The 19,569-nt window shown below is 46.8% G+C and overlaps 2 protein-coding genes across 2 annotated transcripts in view; both read right to left on the bottom strand.

The window, feature by feature from the left end:
* The window catches only part of LOC105458380 (TGF-beta-activated kinase 1 and MAP3K7-binding protein 3), a 14,109-nt gene extending 6,279 nt beyond the window's left edge, over positions 1–7,830 (bottom strand). Inside the window, exons 1-2 of the mRNA XM_011703641.1 lie at positions 7,591–7,830; positions 6,504–7,467 (exon numbers count right to left, since the gene is read on the bottom strand). The gene's annotated coding sequence lies outside the window, so the exon portion shown is untranslated. The remainder of the gene's footprint in view (positions 1–6,503; positions 7,468–7,590) is intronic.
* Positions 7,831–7,923: 93 nt separating this feature from the next.
* LOC105458381 (chloride intracellular channel exc-4) lies at positions 7,924–19,385 on the bottom strand. Its single transcript, XM_011703642.1, has 4 exons — positions 19,133–19,385; positions 10,072–10,377; positions 9,617–9,943; positions 7,924–9,428 (listed from the first exon to the last, which is right to left on the bottom strand). The coding sequence occupies exons 1-4, from the start codon at positions 19,199–19,201 to the stop codon at positions 9,348–9,350; spliced, it is 783 nt and encodes a 260-aa protein (XP_011701944.1). The 5' UTR covers positions 19,202–19,385; the 3' UTR covers positions 7,924–9,347.
* Positions 19,386–19,569: the final 184 nt, after the last annotated feature.

Below are 19,569 nucleotides of genomic sequence, written 5' to 3'. Positions count from 1 at the left end.
CCTCCTCCTCCTCTCTCTCTCTCTCTCTCTCTCTCTCTCTCTCTCTCTCTCTCTCTCTCGATGGCATATCTCATCGTATTTATAAACCCGCCTGGCTGACCCATTTTTCAAGAGTAACGCACAAGTCGAACCAAGTTGTTCGCCTGCTTCTACACGGTAATGAATGAGAAGCTATCTTGTTATCCCGCAGAAAGTGACCCCCGTATTGCGCGCGAACGTACATTATTCTTCCACGCAAGTCAATAATTAAAATACAATCGCTCTAATAAACCTAATAATACATTGCAGCGAAAGAGAATCTAATTTTTTCCATACGCTCCATTCGCATTCCGATATCCGTACGTTGCATTGACGTTTGCGTTCCTGCCCCTATCTCGTATAAATAGCAGTCGAAAAATGATAACTATAGGCATACGATTAAGGAGAAGTCTAAATGCGTATGCTTACGCACGAGAGTGAATCATCTCGCGTGGAGATTCTTTTCGTCAAAAACTGCCAAAATCCGCGCGGGCTAATTTGAAATCTCGATCCCTATTCCCGCGCACGCAGCCCGATCGCTCCACGTACGACACCCGCTACATCGCGGAATTGGCAGCGTACGCAGGAAAACGGTGGACACCTGTGCGGTGTGCCACGTAAGAGTGCCACATAATTATCAGCCGGCATCGAGGGGCGCGCCACGCGCGCTCGCACCCGCCAGCAGCCGCATGATGAAATTTTGTGAATAATATTATGTTATTTGCGAAAAAGAGAGAGAGCGCACGCTCGTGCATGGTCCTTGGTCGTAGAAAAAAAATCGACCCACGTGTCAACAATAACAATAAATAAATGTTTCTAAGACGGCAGAGATAAAAATACCAAAAAGAATATATTGCAATCAAAATAACAGTGATCGGACAAAAATATTACAGGACCAGTACGAATGACTTTTGGTAACAAAAAAAAATATATATATTCTCCTCTACAGATTTTTATCGTCGACTTCCTTTTTACTTCCTTTTCTGATGCGAAATGTTTCAAATGATTGTTGATAACAAAAAAAAATATATATATATATATTCTCCTTCGCGGATTTTACCGTCGACTTCCTTTTTACTTCCTTTTCTGAAAATGTTTTCTTTTTCGGATGGCATTTGACTCTTTTCGCAGGCACGCGATTGGCAAACGGCGCGACGCCAATTCGATCGGAAAAGACTTCGGAGGGGACGAAAAAGCTTCGGTACGTGGAATTTGCACTTGGAGCATAGCCACGCGGCGAAATAAAGTGCTAGAATTAATAATCTCCTTCCTTTTCTTCCGTCGCACCTGGCGAGACGGCGGGTCAGGTGAACGAGGCATCAATCAGAGAGAAAAGTGTTTATTGGCGCGTCGTCTTGCATGCTTCGTTCATGCCGTCTGTCGTTTCTCTTCAGTGAATTAATTTATTTAATCTAATTTGGCGCGGTATTTCACAGTGCTATTAAAACATACGTTAACATTCTTTTTTCCATTTCTTTATAGATATTCAAGAATGAACACGGTGCCGCGTTGAATATCAATTTTTTACATGAGGTTCGCATCTTTCACCTCTGTCCATTATTTCGGACTCGCTTGCTCTCTTTCGCTTCTTTGGCAGGTAAACTCGCTCTCCCCCTCGAGATTTTCGAAAACAAGTCTACACGTAAATGAGCGAAATGCAAATAAATCGAGTGGGTAGACGGCACTCGAAGATGATGGCCGCGCGAATTCGTTCCGGCTCTGTTCGCGAATCTCGCGTACGACAATTAGAGCCAAAGGCATTTTTTTCAGTGGCGCAGATGCGATCGGATGCCATTTACCATGTCCTGTGCAAATTCATTGAGACAATTATCGCAGGAAGAATGGATAAGAGATTAAAATCGCGACAACAAATCGAATATCAAAACGAATTTTTTCTTTCACGCAAAATTGTTCGTCAAATCGAACATATTTTAGCTGTACCTAATACAAGCACGCACGGTAATTTTTCGATTTATCATAATAGTAAAGATTTATCATAATAAAAATAACTAAAGGAAGGCAAATGTTACGTTAAATGTTATGCAAAAAGGTAAGCTTTCGTTTAATCAAACATTCGTAAAAGAGAGCAGCACCTTGAGTTGATCCAAGAAATCGCGCCACAACTGGAATACGATACACATTTCGATAAGAAAATAAAATCACATACATATACTGAATAAAGATAGACGAAGATTCTTTCTATCGGAAAGTCGAAAGTTGCAGGACGGCGACGAGGATGTTTTAAGAGGGGAACGAGAGCGCCGTTCGCCTCGTCGGGACGAGCGAAAAAGGAAAAGCGGAATTCCAGGCTGCCGAGAAGATATTTGTGTCATGAAATACCCGAGAGACACGCGTACACATAGATCGCGGCTGTTTTCGTCTGGGCCTTCGTGTAGAAACGGAGGAAAAGCGGCGAATTCCACCCGGTATTTCCACCGCCTCCGCGTCCTTCGTTTTGTTTTATTCCGCGCGAAATTATTCTCAGGCGTCGCGCGGAAATCCGCCGAAATCCTGGACGTCCCGCGACAAACGGCGACTGTCCAGCAGCGAGGACTGTTAAGTATTTCGCGCGGGTGTCGCGGAAAACAGTCTTTCGATTCTGCGTCCACAATCATGTTTTCTGCGAATGAAAAGTAGGACGATATAATTTCCTCATGAATTCGACATATAGCGATAATTGTGCTAGTTATCAAGTAATCGCAAATTGCACGGTGAATATCATGGCACATGTCTTCGAAACGCTGTCCGACATATAACACCTGTTGCTCGCGACGGTGTCCGCGGGAGTTAATTGCACGTAATAACGTCTAATTAGCAGCGACGTGCGAATGCAATGAACCGTGCGTGGCAATTAGAGCAGCGATGTTCACGAATCTATTCCAACGACCAAACGAGTTCTCGAATATTTTTGTAAATATATCGGATGTGGACTTTATTGAATGAAATAATATTATTTTTTACATGTACATTATTATTATTACATATTCGTAAACATTGTCAAAGGAACAGGCCGTATACGCAATCGGCGTAGTTCAACGTCAACGTCGCGACGCTCCTTCGACGTCTCGTGGAAATCCAATGCGCGACGTCGGAGATCCGATCCGCGTCGGAAAGTTTAACGTACGTCGGGGGAGGGGGGGGGGGGGCGTCAAGTCGGTCGGCCACCAGACGAAAATAAGGAACCAAGAATAATAATTGACGGGGGACGCGCACCGTTAACGTTAAGCAGAGCCGTACGATAAGTCGCTCTGCCGTGCACGCGGCAAAAATAAACGCCAACTACACTGAAAATAATATCACACTTTTTCCCCACCCGCGAGAGAATTCGCAAAACACGGCCGTCGCCGTCGCCGTCTGCAGCGTACAAGGTGTTTGCATCAGAGAGTCGGACCGGCCTCTTTAACCGGTGGAATTTAAATCGATTAAACGCAGTCAAGTCCCACGCAATTGACTTCACTTAATTAAATCGAACAATATTTTTAAGAGAATATTGTATGAAAAATAATTTAATATATTAAAACACAACGCAATATTTTCAATGTATCAGTTAACAAGGTGCTGAATTATCTCACAGGCTCGCTCTCGTAATTCCTCCTCGAAGCCGACATCAATTCTCGGAACGAAAGCTCTCCCTCTCAAACAACGTAAACATCTTCGGTCTTTAAATTCGAATTCCGTGCAATTACATTCCGACGGGAACTTTCACCAGACGCGGTTTTCGCGCGCGCATCTTGATGAACCATTTAAGTGAAATTACCGCGGGTAAGAGTTTGGCGATCAGTTTACCAGTGATTACGCAATTTACCATCGTCGCTCATTCCGCGGGGAGAACCGTAAACATTTTTCCTCTCCGTCAGACGGAGGTAGTCACGGGATATCACCGCGTATCGTAATGACGCGATTACATCGGAATTTGATAACATGCGTTGAATTAATTTGAATTGTGTGAATGTTAAAAAAAAAACGCAATAAAGGTGACGATTAGGATATTGACAATTGTATCCTTCTCTATCATTTTTATATTACTAATACAAGCAATATTAGAATATTATTAAGATGTCTGTAATACATTGATAAGATTGAAAACAGCGGTATCAAATGCAGACGCTCGAAATCTATCAGCGAGTTCCTGCTCGGCGGAATTTGTGCCAACGGTCGTCGCGCGAGAGGCACCTAAAATACAAATCTACTAAATTTTATGAATGATATTTAATCTCGCAGCCGCGTTCGCTCGACGGCGTGTCGATCAGCGAGTTCCCAGGACGTCTCAATCGCAGGAAACGAGCACCTGCCCCGACGGTTGGACCAATCGTCGCTAGTATGTACTCCGACTTTAAATAAACCGACGCAGCGAGAGGCGTAACACGCTCCACCGCGAGCATGTTATGACAGGCACGCGATACATTTGTTTTATGGCGGGGCGTTAAATTGATGCAGTGGCAGAGACCGACCGCGATCCGTTGGTATGTACAAATGATACTCGCTTCATACTCTCCTTCCTGCCTCCTTCAAAACTGAATGGAACCCTCACGCAGAGAAAGGATTAGCCAATACAGCTAAAATATAGCCGTGGCAGCTAATGTGTGTCTTTAAAATAGGCTAATATCGTTACTGCCAAAGCTAAATTTATTAGTTGTTAAAATTTAGGCGATACAGCTAAGAATATTTGCTGCTAGAATCAAATGACATTTAGCTAATTTTACTGAGGAATATCCAGCAAAACTTTTAAATTTTTCAGCAAAATCATTCCGTATGCCACTTTCTTAGCTATTTTTGTTCAAGTATGCTTTTATTTTAGCTAATAAAATTGTATCGCGCAACAAATATATTTTATCTTTAATAACTAACTTTTAGCAATGACAGCAAACTACTGATATTTAGCTGATAACGCTAAGTTATTTTTTTTGCGTGCTTTTGCATCCACATTACTGAGGTTCCCAAATTAAAAACTCTCGCGAGTTTAAACGATTTTAAACACGAGGAGTTGTACTTATCTTGCGGTTAAAAAGATCACATTTATCGTATTCGTCTTCTGACAATGAGTGAAGTAATTACTAATTATACAATCGATTTGATAATTCGATTCGCATATGACGGCGGAAATATCGCCTGTGAAAGATACGAGGAGTTCGCGATACACAACTCCTGTTAATTCGATCGCATTAAAAAAAGCTTGTTTACGCTCGCCTCGTAACAGGTTTAAAGCATGATGTCGCGCGTTTTTACGCGGCGCGCACATAATTCTTGCCCACGCGCGCGCGGGCACTAGCGCTGCGCGAACAGCCGCCTCGCAACAGATTATCTCCATGCAACATTATCATAAATCTTGCGCAACGATCGAAACCGGTATGACGCGGGCGAAACATTTTTTCTACGATCCGTCGCCGTGCGGCTAAAGATAATATTATCGTTCCGCGTCGCGTTACGCTCTCAAAAACAGGATGAGCATACATTACGAGACAAACGTGTGAAATATGAATATACATCGATTCGGATCAAGAGAAATTGACCGTCAACTATGAACGTGAAATTCCTGCCATATATTTTCTAAAATTTACCGATTATACATACCTATCTCAGAAAAATAAACGAAATGATTTCGTGTGTAATATAGATGTTGAAGAAAGAGAAAATGCAATGTATAAAGGCTGAAGCAAATTATATCTGTTTCCCTTTTTCTTTCATATCTAAATGTATAGAAGTCCATATTTCACAATCAATAGTGTGTAACCTTCACAGTTAATAGTTAACACGCTGTCACGGTGATCATCTCTGATCGGTACCAGACTTTTCACAGGAATCGCAGGCATTGTCGAGACTTTTTAAGATGTTTCTAAAAGCTAAATGCTATTAACGCGTCTAACAATTCTAACGTGAAATTTTGAATGACGCAACAATGTAAAGTAAAAGATACGTTAGTCAGCGCACTATCCACGGAGCTGTAATCCACTTTAACGATCATATATCACACAATTTAATCATATATGCCTGCGATAATGAAAGTTCTACAATGGGGCGTATAATGAGGCGATGAGACATGCAAGACACGCCGACAATAATGTTAGACAAAAAGCACGGGGGGAGCGCGGTCGAAGGGAACGGGCCCGGACACGCGACTGATTGTAAAACGACCGGGTATCCCCGAGTATCATCCACGGAGCCTCCGCGCGGAAGCGCATTGTTGTCGCGGCGCGTATCCATCCGGTATACATTCCGTCGCAGGTGTATTTTCGTGCCGCGTGGAGTGCCCGCCGCCGCGCCGTTGCTGCGCGTAAAAGTCAAAGTGTGGGCGCTCCGTTCCCTTTCCCCTTGCTCCTCCTCGATCGCGGAGGAAGCGACGACGAGACGCCACCGTCGCCGTCGTCGTCGTCGTCGTCGTCGTCGACGTGGACGACGACGATGACGGCGGTGGCGACGACGTCGGCGATCGCCCTGGAGCGCCGCTTTTAGAACTCGACTTCAGTCGGACGAGCAGACGAACTCACCGGACGGCAACCATCGGAGACGTCCGACGAACGGGCCACGACGTTGTTGTGTGCACTTCCTCCTCCTCCTCCTCCTCCTCCTCCTCCTCTTCTTCCTCTTCACGAACACCTACACCTCGTCCGTATCAGAGGCAGAAAGGGACCAGCACTGCAACGGTCGCTCGCCAACAAGATCCCGCGTGCCCGCGCGTCTCGTGGAGACTCTCTTTATTGCCCCTCGCGGAGATTTCACCTGTCACCGATCGCGCGATCGCGGTACACGCGGCCGATCCGCACTGACGGTCTCTCGCGCGTTCCAGTCTCTCACTCACGTTTTCTTTTCTATCTGTAATTACCTCTTTTACGTTTTCTTTCCGCACTGAGTTCGCGTTTTCTCTCTCTCGAGAGAGAGACGACGAGCCAAGCAGCTGCCGTCCGTCGGAGCCACCGATCAGCTGTGCACTGCGTACCGACCACCGCGCTGCTCGGCCGCGGCTTTCGTCCCAGCGGCGTCGCGTCGCGGACGACGGCGAACGTGACGTTCTCGCGCGTGATTTAATACTCCGCCAATTTCTCGGGAGCGAGACGATCGCGAGCGTCGACGGCCGCGCGAAACGACGGAAACTCGCGCGATCGCGTAGTCAAGATGGCCGTCGCGCCGGATAAAGTGGCCGTCGTCCCTATTTATGAATGGGAGTCGCGTCACGATAGCTCGCCGTCCGTTATGAGGAACGAGAGGGGGGAGATATGCGGCGATCGGTGGAAGAGAGGAACGCGCGACGTCTGTCCCGTCCGCGCGCTATTTTCGATCGCGTGCATACGAGACCGGACACCGACGCGCGGGCATCGCGACGGATACGGGCCTCCTCTTCTCGCCGTGTATCTGGTTCCGCCTGGCGCTCCTTCCTGCCGCGACTGTCACGCGGAAATTACCCACCGATAATCGAGAGATTGACTATCCATCCGGAGAGATAAGCCGGCAAAACTAGATCGACAAGAACGAAAAATAAATATGCAAAAATATTCCGCGTTGAAGAGATGTTTGTCTCTCGTAATTCGCCTCTTCACGACAAGAGGTATACTTATTTGCGAAACATGAAAAAATTACCTCGTGTCGAAGAGATGTTTTTCAGACTCTCGTCGCAAAGCTAAACTCACCTCACGTCTCATTCCGCAGCGATTTGTTTCATCATCTTTTAGGACAATTTAGGGGACGCTTACCGGAGATGATCACTCTTAAATAAAACGTACGCTTGATTACCCGCCCTTTTATCATCCACACAGAGATATCAAAAAATGTCAATATCATACATATATTTAACAGAAAAATAGCGCCCAGATATCATATATAAAATTATAATATTTTATATTATATTAGAAGACTTAAGTCTACATACGCCGCACATCTGCGCTATGATAAATGACGGAGTGCACCAGGCAATTATTGTAAACACTGGTATATTGACTTCTACGGATATATAAACCAAAATTAATAATACAATAGTAATAATTATAATAATAGAATTACTAATGCGGAATAGACAGTTTCTTACGAGTTGCACTGCTGCTCGGTTTTCTGTACTCTGGAACAGTGAATTAGTGGAAATAAAGCGGAGTCGAGCTCCCGGATGCTGTTACTCTAAATGCTCTCGGCTCGCGGGGGAAAAACAATCGTGGGAAACTGTTTGCGCTCGTTCTCTGCTTGTAAATCAGTAAAAGTGCTAACGATGAAACGGGGAATAACAAGATGCCTCGAATCACGCTGTCGGAATCCAGAAGAAACGTACGCACTCTGGATCACGTGTGACACGGCGCGAGAGATACGGCAAAACGTATTTCTTTTTCTCTTCTACGTATACATATAACGATAACATGTGTCTGTCTTTCTCTGTCGTGCAATCACATATATATATAAAAAACGCGAAGCCCATGTTAAACAAATTCATAATTTCGAACGAACGTGTACCTTTCCCATGGATGCAAATGAATCTTAATCGTGTTTAAGTATCTCGTGATAATGAGTGGCTTGAATGAAAACGATGGAAAAAAAAGAGAAATCTAACGTTTAAAAAGATTTATGCAAGTTTGAGAATGATGTTGAAACATTTTATCAGACGTTCTACTTTGATTTCATCTACTTTTATTCGCTTAATCTTATGTAAGAATAATGCCTAGGAATAATGAATACTATCCAAAGGATAATTTCTATTAAGATTGCAAAGATATTATTAATGGCACCAATTCGGTTCTCTCGAACGCATACGTTTCTTTTGCATTCTGGGTTGTTAGTTTCCATGGATTGTTGCCGCCAGAGAATGGCAAAAATCATCTCATCGCTTCTCCTGGTAAACTTAATCCTTGGATCAACAAATAGCAAATTAAAATCTTGCTAATACTACTCAGGTCAAAACTACGTACACGTGCTGTACATAGTGGAAAAAAAAGAAGATAGAAAAAAAGAAGAAAAACAGAGATTAATATTCTAGAACCGTTTTTTTTTTTAAGACTTTGAATATCTTAACGCACTTATGTATGTTTTCGTGTCGTTTGCGGTAAAAAAGCTAATCTGTTTACACCTGACTTGATCCCACAGGGAAGGGATGCGATTCAGCTACGATTGCTTAGCAAAAAAAATATGAAGCGATCAACGACGGCGACGACACGAGCTGGCAGTTCGTAAGATGGGGGGGGAGGGGGGAGTTCCAACGGAAGAATCCCTGCCTTGTTTTCGTTGCTAATGTTGTTGGATATATTAAATAACAAAATGCGTGCCGTTGAAACTCCGCGATTCGCCGTCTCGCTGTAGGCCGATCTCGATGTCTAATCGAAGTCACGCGATCGCAGCCTCGCCGACGAAGGTCCAGCTTAGTCGTCGTTGACCTCGATCGGGATACTCGTGGTGAAGGTCGGTGTCTCCAGCTCCTCGTGCTTCTTCATCTTCATACTCTGTAAATAACGAGACTCGTTGCAATTATGTCGGCCGAGGACATGGAAAAAGATTTATTGCGCGACGAAATAGAATTGCGTCGTTGCGTGACGCGCAGGCGTGAATTAAAAGGTTTATCGAAGCACAACGCTAATTATTCAGTTGACATCTCGCGAACGCAATTAGAGATCTCGGTCGCGCGTCTCACCTGTTGCAGTTTGTAGTGATTAATGATATCCTGATCGGCCGGGCAGCTCTGTAGGAAAGCGTCGAGCCTGTACATGTGGTGCATGTACCGCCACAGGTGCACCAGAGTCTCCGGTATCTCGAAGTCGGCGAAGTACTTGCCGGCGACCCTGATGTGCTGCAGCCGCGGCATCAGCTCGCAGTCGAAGCAGCACATGGTGTCGCCGGTGAGGAAGCGCGTGCCCTTGCGGCCCAGATGCTCGTCGATCTTACGCAGATGCGCCATCAGCGACGAGGACTTGGGATCCTTGTCCTTGTCCTTCGCGTTCAGCAGCAGCAGCTTGAGCTTCTGCAAAACGGAACGAAACGGACGACAATGTAATTTCTCGCCTCGCCAGAGAAAGGGATATAAATTCGACAGCTCGCGATTTCCCCTCGCGATTGGTTTCACTCTCGACCGGATTGACCGACACTCACGCTGAACAAGTTCTCCACGAGAGTGGCCACTTCCTTATCCTGTACAAACAGATTGTGCCCGCCGGGGATGTTTTTCATGATGTGCCGTTCGATCTTTTCGTTCTCCAGTATCGCGTCACCGTTGTCGATCAGGATGGGCGGCGGCGTGGCCTGGAAGTTGGTGCGGAAGTCGGGCGGCGGTTTCTGCATGTCCACGGTGGTCACCTTCAGGGAGATCGTCTTCAGCTCCGCCAGCAGATACAAATCCATGAAATATTCCTGGCAGAAGAGGCAAGCGCCCTTTCGACGGCCATCGATCGTCGACGCCTAGAAATACGATATTTTCTCCATTAGCATCAAAACAATGCAAACAAAATTTCGCCGAATAGCGAATATATATAAGATATTAATTTAAGATTTAAAAAAATGTACGCGACCTAAAATGTATTTTAAATTACTTTTCATTATTCACAATAAAAGCCGCATTTTTGCGGCTGACGGCGTTAAATGTAAATGTTCTGCGGTATCTCGCGGATTCGATTATCCTGCCTGTATCTCTGGGCGATAAGAGGCTGACGTCAGCCACAGCAACTAGTGCGCGAATCCAAACAACGGCGTGGCGAAGCGCCGCGGATCTTTGTGTTCGATGAGCGATGAGCAGACCCAACCCATTAGTCAAACCCTCGACCGACGTCCCACCACCGTACATTTCGGCTGCTCGATCGGCCGAATCGAGGAGAGTACCGAACCGAACTCGGCAGAGCACGGCGCTCTCGTTTCCCCGATGTCACGGTTTATTTATTCGCTCGTCTCTGACGTCCCAACTCCATTCGCGTTCACGGCCATCCTGAAAAAACCTTACGCAATCGTACCGCGATCAAAATTATCCTCCTTTACTCATTTTCTGCTTCTTTCTGCCACCGCCGGACGGTGTTATTTTCGGCGCAGATCCTGATATTTTCGACGTTTAGAAAACTTCTGCGCGCTTTTATTCACGTCAAACGTCGAGAAATAAATCTTTACGTCATCACCGGGGAATCTCGATTTTTTTCCTTTTAACCCCTGGTGGCTTCAACCATTCAACTTTATTTCCCTCTGGCATTTGTAATCTACAATCGTGCACCTCTCGCGCCTTCGTACTTTTTAACCTTTGACCGTTTCAAGAACTGTTGTATGAAATACCGCATCTAATATCGTATCTAATGGACAATCACGCGAATATCTTTCGTTATGACATTCCCCACCGATCGTTATCCCCCGATACTTTGATCCTTTACCCAACCTGTGGTAGCTTTAAACAACCCACGCATTGTGTAACGTAATCGTTCTCTCCTCGGACAGGCCCGACCACGATCTGTTCGTAATTCGAGCAAATTGAATCTCGGCAGCTCGCCAACTCACTCACTCTTTCTCTCTCTCTCTCTCTCTCTCTCTCTCTCTCCCCTCTCTTGCGCTCTCGGACAACGGCGGTTCTATTTTCATCGGACGCTAACAATCGGCCGCTCTTCCAGGATCTAACGAGCCGGGCTCGTTTAGAGAAGAGGACGTGGTCGCGCGATATCTGCACCACCGTACTACTGTCTTTGTATCGTCGCTACTACTATCGTTTACTATTAGCCAATGTCTTACTTTCCACAGTCCCGTGCGTCACGCGGCAGCCGGCATCTCGCGCGTTTTGTATTCCTTCTTCGGCGATGACGCACAGTCCGTTTTCGGACGTTGCACAACGCCGTTGCACGTGAGAGAGTCAAAAGCTCCATTTGGCGCGCGCGCGTGATTCTCCTAGGTCCAAGATCTCCTGTCAACGAGTGACTCTGATCGTGGATCAGGAAGGCGATAACGATTCTTACAAGTCGCGAATTCTGGATCACCGTAGTTTTTAATGTAAATATACGTGCTTAAAAAAAAAACGCCGCTGCAGAAGTTCAACGAGTATCCTTGAGTGTCAGTAAAAGTGAAATCTCGGAGCGAATCCCAAAGAACATTATCTCTGCAATTACTTAAAAAAAAATTCAAATCGTGATTCTTTCGTTTGTTCTCAGAGGTTTCGCTTTTTTTACGTTATATCGCCACATATCTTTGTACGAGCCTCAAAGACGCGGATCTGTTTCCACACTCCATTCAGCGGTGTTTGATGCCGTCCGATAGCAAGTCTTATTTGCCTTACACGAGTGAAGATTCAAACAGCCACACTCTTGTGGCTAAATGTGAAATATGAATGCGCGTCATGGTAATCCCTCAGGCGTCCATCTGTTAAACATCTTTCGGAGTTGAATACGTTGCTCGCGGCAACGATATCGAAACCACTGTCGACTTAACCGGAAAAAAAAAAAAAAAAAAAACACGGACCGTCATTGCGCAATGTCCGATGCGTCATTACTTCCGGAAGGAATGAAGTAAAATATGACAATTCGGCGGAGGATAGTCAAAGGCGAGCCTCGTTTATTTGATTATCGACGCGAGCTCCGATCTTCCGCGCGGCGGAATTATGGCAGACGAGAATTCCGTGGAGGATATTCAAAGAGTTATGCCCCTCCCGCCTTCTCTCTCTCCCCCTCGATCGCGATGGTGCAAGCCGACTTTGAGGCATGACTCATTTATTCTGAATAAAGCGCGCAATAAGCAGATAACGAGAGACAAATAATTCGCGAGGTGAAGCCGTCTTTACAGGCTTTAACTTGAGCCGCGATTTTCGCGTAATGCCGCGTCAATTATCCTTTTATTAATATATCGATATTTTTTTCCGGAAAAAAAAGATAAAGAATAAGATAATTAATGTTCAGCAGACGCTAACAAAACTGAAGATAAAATCAAGCGAGAGCGCGATAACAGAGCTTGAAGAAGCGTCTCCGAGGCTCCCCGGCGGAAATCTATAGCATTGGTATTCATGTCGAATATACGAGCCGCGCGGAGAACACGGATGGTGGATCAAATGTCACGAAGACACTGAACGTCTTCCATCTTCGAACGCGCGGCTCTATCTCTCACCCGCGGTCGGCGCTCCTCACCTCCTTTCTCTATTACGAAAGCCTGAAAATTCGTACGCGCGAAGTCATGTGCGCATCCCGTCGATATTCCGCGAAACCGCGAAAATCAGCCTCGAAAATCGCGTCGAAACGCAGAGACGGACACGACCGAGGACGCGATGGGACGGGGAAGGCGTCCTTTCGAAGTCGAGCGCGAACGACAAATCGCTCGCCTTCCCGCGGTATTGGCACAGATTTATCGTATCGTTCAGAATTTTAACGACGCGATTTAACTCGCCGTGAGGGAGATACGACGCGCGCGCCTACACACACGCAGGCGAATTCCATTCCTTGAAAAAAAGCCGCGCAAGCGTTTGCCGAACGGCGGCGGATCGGCGAGACCATCACTGGCTCGTTTTGATCGAGTTCAGCATATTTACGGGGCAACGCGGGGGAGGGAGGGAACGGCCGACCATCGACGTGGAATCTCGGTTTAGGCGGGCGAGAGCAGCGAGCGAGAGGCGAAGCGTTTCATTTTTTTTTCTTCTCTTTCGCGTCGATGTCTTGTCACGCAAGCGATTCGCGTTATTGCGGCCTCGCGACAACGCCGCGCGTTACGCGCGGTTCACCGTCGAAGCCGCGGAATCGCTGCCACGGGGGGCAAAAAAACGAACGGAGGGGAAAAGAAATCGAACGGAAAAAGGAAGACCGACGGCTAAGAGCGGTGTATGCATCGCTGGTATCGCTAATGGTAACATCGCGGGCAACCTTGTTTCATGCCTGAAAGAAATTAATGCGTGCCTGTGCGCACTCGTGTCGCTCGCTCGAGAAAATTCTCCGCGCGACAAAAGCTCTTTAGCGAGGAAGCTATCCCGCGAACGGCTTCATGAAATATGGACGAGTCAATGACTCCGAAAGTGACACGATTCCGATCTCTCGGATCGCGAATTTTGATGCGTTAACAATTAAGGATAACAAGTGTACGATTTAATATAGGTATATTAATAATCCACGGCGTGAATTATAGTTGATCCTCATAAAATATTCCTGTTATAATTGTATCTTTTATATTTGTAAACGTAATTATTTGAATTTTTGTAGCTTAGCTCGTCTTAACTGAACGGACGACTTGCATAATACAGTATACAGAGCCCTCCTTTTACAGACATCTCCATCGCATGGCGCATTTGTACAGGACGCAGACGGCATCCCGCTGTACGATATACCGTTACGAGTAGGCAAATATATATACACGTGTACGCACGCGTGCGACTTCTGCGAATATATATGGCGCATGCAGCGAGAGCCATAATTTCACGACGTGCAGGCGTTCGCCAGCCTTCTGCTCGCCATTTTTCCTGAATGAAGCCGACGACAAGTCGTTAGACGGGGAAAAAAAAAGAAAAAGAAAAAAGAAAAAATATCATCGGGACGTCGTTCGCGAAGACGCGCGCGCGTAAGCGGTTATTATTAGCGGGACGACGTCTTGCAGTCGCGTGAACATCGAGTATGTATCCTTCGATCTTGCATCGCGCGAAGGACGATTTCCTCCTCCTGCGGTCTAACAAATTCCTTTTCGCGCGCGACTCTTCTTTTTTTTAATGCCTCATTTGCGCGACGATGTTTTCTGTTCGTTCGGAACGATCGCGTACGAAATCTTCGAGTGTCTCTGACTTCCACCCGGACACGCTTGTAATGACCTTAGAGGAGATTAAAGTGCGATCGATCGCCACGCTCGCAGGTGGTTACGCGACTATTCTTTCGCTCAATGTAACTGCGACTGGGAAAAATAACTCTGACGGGACGTCAGTAAAGAAGATACTCGTGACATGTTATATGTAAATGTGACAAACAAGTCCGAAGAAAAAGAGTGCAAGCGCAAGACATTGAAGATCTTTTTTACTTAAAAACAATATCTTTTTTACTGTACTTTGTTTTCCGTCTAGTTAAAAAAAAAAAAATATTACACTCTATCTTATAATTTGTCAAGCTCATTTTCCACCGATTCTTCATTTGCCTCGTATAAAAAAAATATTTCTCCTTTTTTTTCGGAGTAAAGCAAGTTCGCAGGAATTTTTCTCTTTCACAATCCTCTAGTTTTAACAAATCGACGAGCGTATTTCTCGAATCATCGAGGAAATATAATAGAGAAGATCCGGGGAACGAAGTTGCATCGAAGTCGGCGGGGAAAGCCGCCGGAGGAGCGAGGAAAGCGGAAGGCAAAGGAGTCCATCGTTTAACGGTAGAATCTCGCGGAGGACCTCGTGGTAGCCGCTCCGTCGCTTCGTCCCGTTTGACACACTTACCCGAGAGAGAACTTCGTATGATCGCACCTCCCGAGAGTGCAAGGTCGGCCAGTTTACCATTAAATCTTCCCGCGCGAACGCGCGCGACTTCGACGATCGGCGAATTACGCCCCCCCGGCTCCCCCCCCCCCCGGTACATACATCGTCTCCGGTCGTTCTTCGATTTGCAACAACGGTACAGCCGACCCGGCGCGGCACGCCGGCTTAGAGTTTCTGACCTCGTTAATCGAATAAATTAAAACGGTCGCCGTTTTTAATATGCGCCACGTCTATACAGTATTTCGTATTGCGAGGGAAAAGTAGAGAGAGAAAGAGCACGGTGCGCAAAGCTCAACTTGATTTGAATATTCACGCCCGCATTTCATAATACGCACGATTTGATTCGATTTGAAATTCGCCTTTCGAATCGAATCGCGGCGAGGCATGCGCTATCGCGGAGACTTCGAGGAAGTCGCGACGTTCTCCGAGCTCGATAGTAGCACGCGCCTCAATGGACTAGATACAGACATTTTATTATAATTAGCTGTACGTGTCAACACGAGAAACGTTTTCTCGCCGACGGAAGACGTCCCGGTGAGATCACGGTTTTTCCGTGACGACACAACCTTATCGCGATTTTTTTTCCTCCGCGTATCAAGATCGATATGAATTCACGATTGAGCCTTTATGTTTTTATCGTGTTTATTTCGTGAGATGCACAGGCTGAAGAGCACATACTTGCGCGGTGCAGCACTTCGCCGGCTACCTGAATATTTATCTAACGCTGCAATCGAGATGATAAGCCAGTTATCTGAGAGAGGGAACAACTCGCTGCCGCGTAGAATTCTCGTTGGCACACTTAAGGACAGGTTGCACCGATATGGCGACCGTCTCACCTTTGACAATAGGAATGAGCAGAGACCAGAGAGCGAACGCTTTCGACGAAATCAAACCGAATCGTACCGTCGTGATGCAATTTTCCTTTTTTTTACGCGCTTTCCTTATATACATATTTGTATAAAAAAATACTAACTTATAAATATTAAAGTTTTAGGACCGACAATTGATTCGTCAAATACCGATTCGATATTAAACGCTCCATATCGTTATAACACTGTGCTTCAAATAGCTTACAATTAATAATAAGTACTATAATGTACAGTTAATAGTAACAAAAAATAATAATTTAATTATGATTTAATTATTAATAATTTATATGTACGTAATATATATATGTAAAAAATATACACGGAAAGAACAATTTTGCTGGAAGGTCTAAAAATTTTACTGAATGCAGATCTGAAAATAATTTTGTTGGAAATTCGAACTGGTTAGAATGTGCAAAATGTTTTACAGCAATGCTCATCATTTTTTAATTTCCAACAAAATTACTTTTAGATCTATAGCCAGCCAAAATTTTTAGACCTTCCATTAAAATCGTTCTTTCTGTGAATGTAAATTATTCTTGTGACACAACATCGTCGACCCCATGCAGGAGAAAATTTCAGAATTCCGCGATTTCGATTCCGAGACGCTTCGTTCCTTTCACGAGTCGTCTAATTCAACGATTTAGATACGTTTGAGATCGTTATACAGTGTACACGTTATTTCTCTCGGAAGAAATCCGACCGTCGGCGAAAGTTCAATCGCAAGCTCTTTAATGGTCATTCGAAGGTAGTCTGTTTCCAGTTAAAAAGTCGTTCTCCCCTGGAAACTCAGTGAAAAGAAAGTTCCGAGAAGTTCGCGTTGAGTTTACCCTCGATCGAATCGCATCGATCGCGAATAACAACGATCGCGAACAGCTCTGACCGCTGTCTAATCACTCTAATCTAATCGGAAACGAAAACGTAATACGATAATATATTGATAATATATATCTTAATATATCGAAATCATAATAAATATGACGATATAGATATCGCAAAATTATGATATCATGTAAGATCAACGATCTTATATCCTGTTTACACCATATTTTTCTTTCCAAGAATACATCGTGGATCGAATCGTTGTGCGTATTAATACTTATTAATATACACTTTGCCGTTGACTCATCTACTATTTCTTCATTTGGAAGAAAACGAAAAAAGAGGCTCGAGAGTGCGGCTTGTGGAACTGCAAATTACTTTGATCTGAAGCATCGTCGAAATATTCTACTTTCAAAATTAGCTCTATCAGCTGTATCTGACACGTTCGTAACGCGCGAGACGCGAATTCGGAACACGCTTTCAATACGCCTCCTAAAAAGGAAGCGCGGAGTCCCTTGGAGAAACTCCACCACGTTTCTCCGACGGCCGCTAATCGCGCGATAAAGTGATCTGGTCTCGAGATTCTAATACGCCGCCACGTGAATTATTTCGCGATAAGATAGGAATGCGAGCCAGCGGCGACGGACGCGGAGTTTGTACCGCGGCGTACAAGATCGTTCGATCGATCGTCGTTCCTATATAGATCCGATATCGCGATCCCGCGGCGGGTGCTCGAAATCCCGAGGCGGGCCCCGGCGGAAAAACCTGAACCAGTTCGCGCGCCGGCCTTTCATTTTCCCGTCCACTTCCATCAGTGGTCGCGGAGCCGCGCCGCTCGCGCGCGCGGGACAACTTTATTTTTTTTTTCCGCCCGGTAGCTTTTCCCATCGGAAAGCAAAACGAGAGACGGGAAAACGACGACAGCGGGCGGCTTTTCGTCGTGTCCCATCTGCCGCGCGTAACGCCCGCAGAATGCACAAACGTGCGGCGGCGGCGGGCGGAGGGAGAAGGAGAGCGTGCGGCGCCCTCGATGACTCCATGCGTAAAGAAATGTGTGGCATACGCATAGCGCGTCGCGCCGCGCCGCGCTTCTGTCTCGCGGTATGCCGAGCGTTTGATGTCCCGGGGGAGGAGGGGGTTCTTAGGATGCGACGCGGCGTAGGAGGCCCCGAAACGCGCTCTTTTCAGATCCCGTCTACGTAAATGTCGCTCCGCGTCGACCGGCGTGATCTCGGGACGTGTATCGCGTGCGCGCGTGACGGGAATCTCCATTCCGCGACGGAATGGAGACGGGAAGCGGGGGCTCCTGGGTCGGCGCCTGGTCTCCGCAGCGTCCGAGATCTCGGGCGACCGGTAAACCGGTCTCGACCCCTTTGATGTAACGCGAGCCGAAAAGCTCCGTGTGACACACGTGTGCGGCCACCGCGGTGGTGAGTCCTCCTCGTCGGGAGGAGTTTCTTCACCCGCCGTCGTATCGGCCGAGCAACGGCGGCGTACATACATACACATACATGCATGCATGCATGCATGCATGCATGCACGCACGTACTCTCCGCGTGCACCGCGTCCGTTGGCTCGCCCGTTTCACGGCTCCGGTCCCTGGCGATCACGCGTCGACGAACGCGACGAGGGGAGCCTCGCTCGGATAACAGAAACCGACCCAGGGCCTCGCTCGCGACGAACTCGCTACGCGAGAGCCCGGCGTCGAAATCGCAGGCGAACGTGACGCGAGGTAAAAACAAAAGTCACCCGGGGAGAAAGAGGGAGAGAAAGCGAGAAAGAAGGAGAGAGAGAGACGAACGAGAAACGGTCAACGGTCACGGCGCGGATAATTTCCGCGCGACGAACAGTCGATTTTCACGGTCGCGGGGAAAGAAGGGCAGGGCAGGGACCGCGGTCTCGCGGTTTCCCGCAGGAGCGAACGGGAACCAGTTGGCTGTTCCACGCCCATAGCGCGCACGGGACAACCGCCTCCTTTTTCCTTCGTCTTCGTCTCCCTCTCTCCCATCCCCTGTGTGCCGCATCTGTGTCCGTCTCGCTCGCACGGCGATCCCTCGACGACCGCCGCGCATGGCACACTCACCTTTATGATCAGCTCGATCTCGGGGACGTCGCCGTTGCTGGTGCCGTTCTCGTGATTGTCGTCCGCCATCCTGACGGGGCTCTCCGTGACGCGGCGAAGAAGGAAGAAGAAGGCACTTTTGTGTCCTGTGGCGTTTCTCGGCGACTACTTCTATCTCTTTCTCTCTCCCTCTCTCTGTCTCTGCCGTGACTCGACGCGCTCGACCGGACGAGACCAAAGAACGAACAGGACACGATGGAAGTCCGCGAAATACTGACGCAGCGCGTGCCGCGCCACGTTCACGCCGCTAGCGCCGCCTGCGGCGCACCCGCCGAATCACGTGACGCTCTGTCGCGCGCGCGTGAGAACGCGCTTAATTTGAGAGAGGTTTGTCGTGTACCATAGACATATAAGATATGATAGATCTAGATTCTAGATATATAGATATATATCTATAT

Source organism: Wasmannia auropunctata, unplaced genomic scaffold (assembly GCF_000956235.1).
Source record: "Wasmannia auropunctata unplaced genomic scaffold, wasmannia.A_1.0 LD334538.1, whole genome shotgun sequence".
NCBI classification, from domain to species: Eukaryota; Metazoa; Arthropoda; class Insecta; order Hymenoptera; family Formicidae; genus Wasmannia; species Wasmannia auropunctata.
Note: the sequence above shows the minus strand (reverse complement) of the source record. Positions and strands in the feature narration are given on the sequence as shown.

Coding starts and splice junctions, on each gene's coding strand:
- LOC105458381 (XM_011703642.1), bottom strand. CDS start 19,201: ATGGCGGACGACAATCACGAGAACGGCACCAGCAACGGCGACGTCCCC. Junction 10,378..19,132: donor AGATCGAGCTGATCATAAAG/GTGAGTGTGCCA, acceptor TCGTATTTCTAG/GCGTCGACGATCGATGGCCG. Junction 9,429..9,616: donor ATCACTACAAACTGCAACAG/GTGAGACGCGCG, acceptor CGTTATTTACAG/AGTATGAAGATGAAGAAGCA.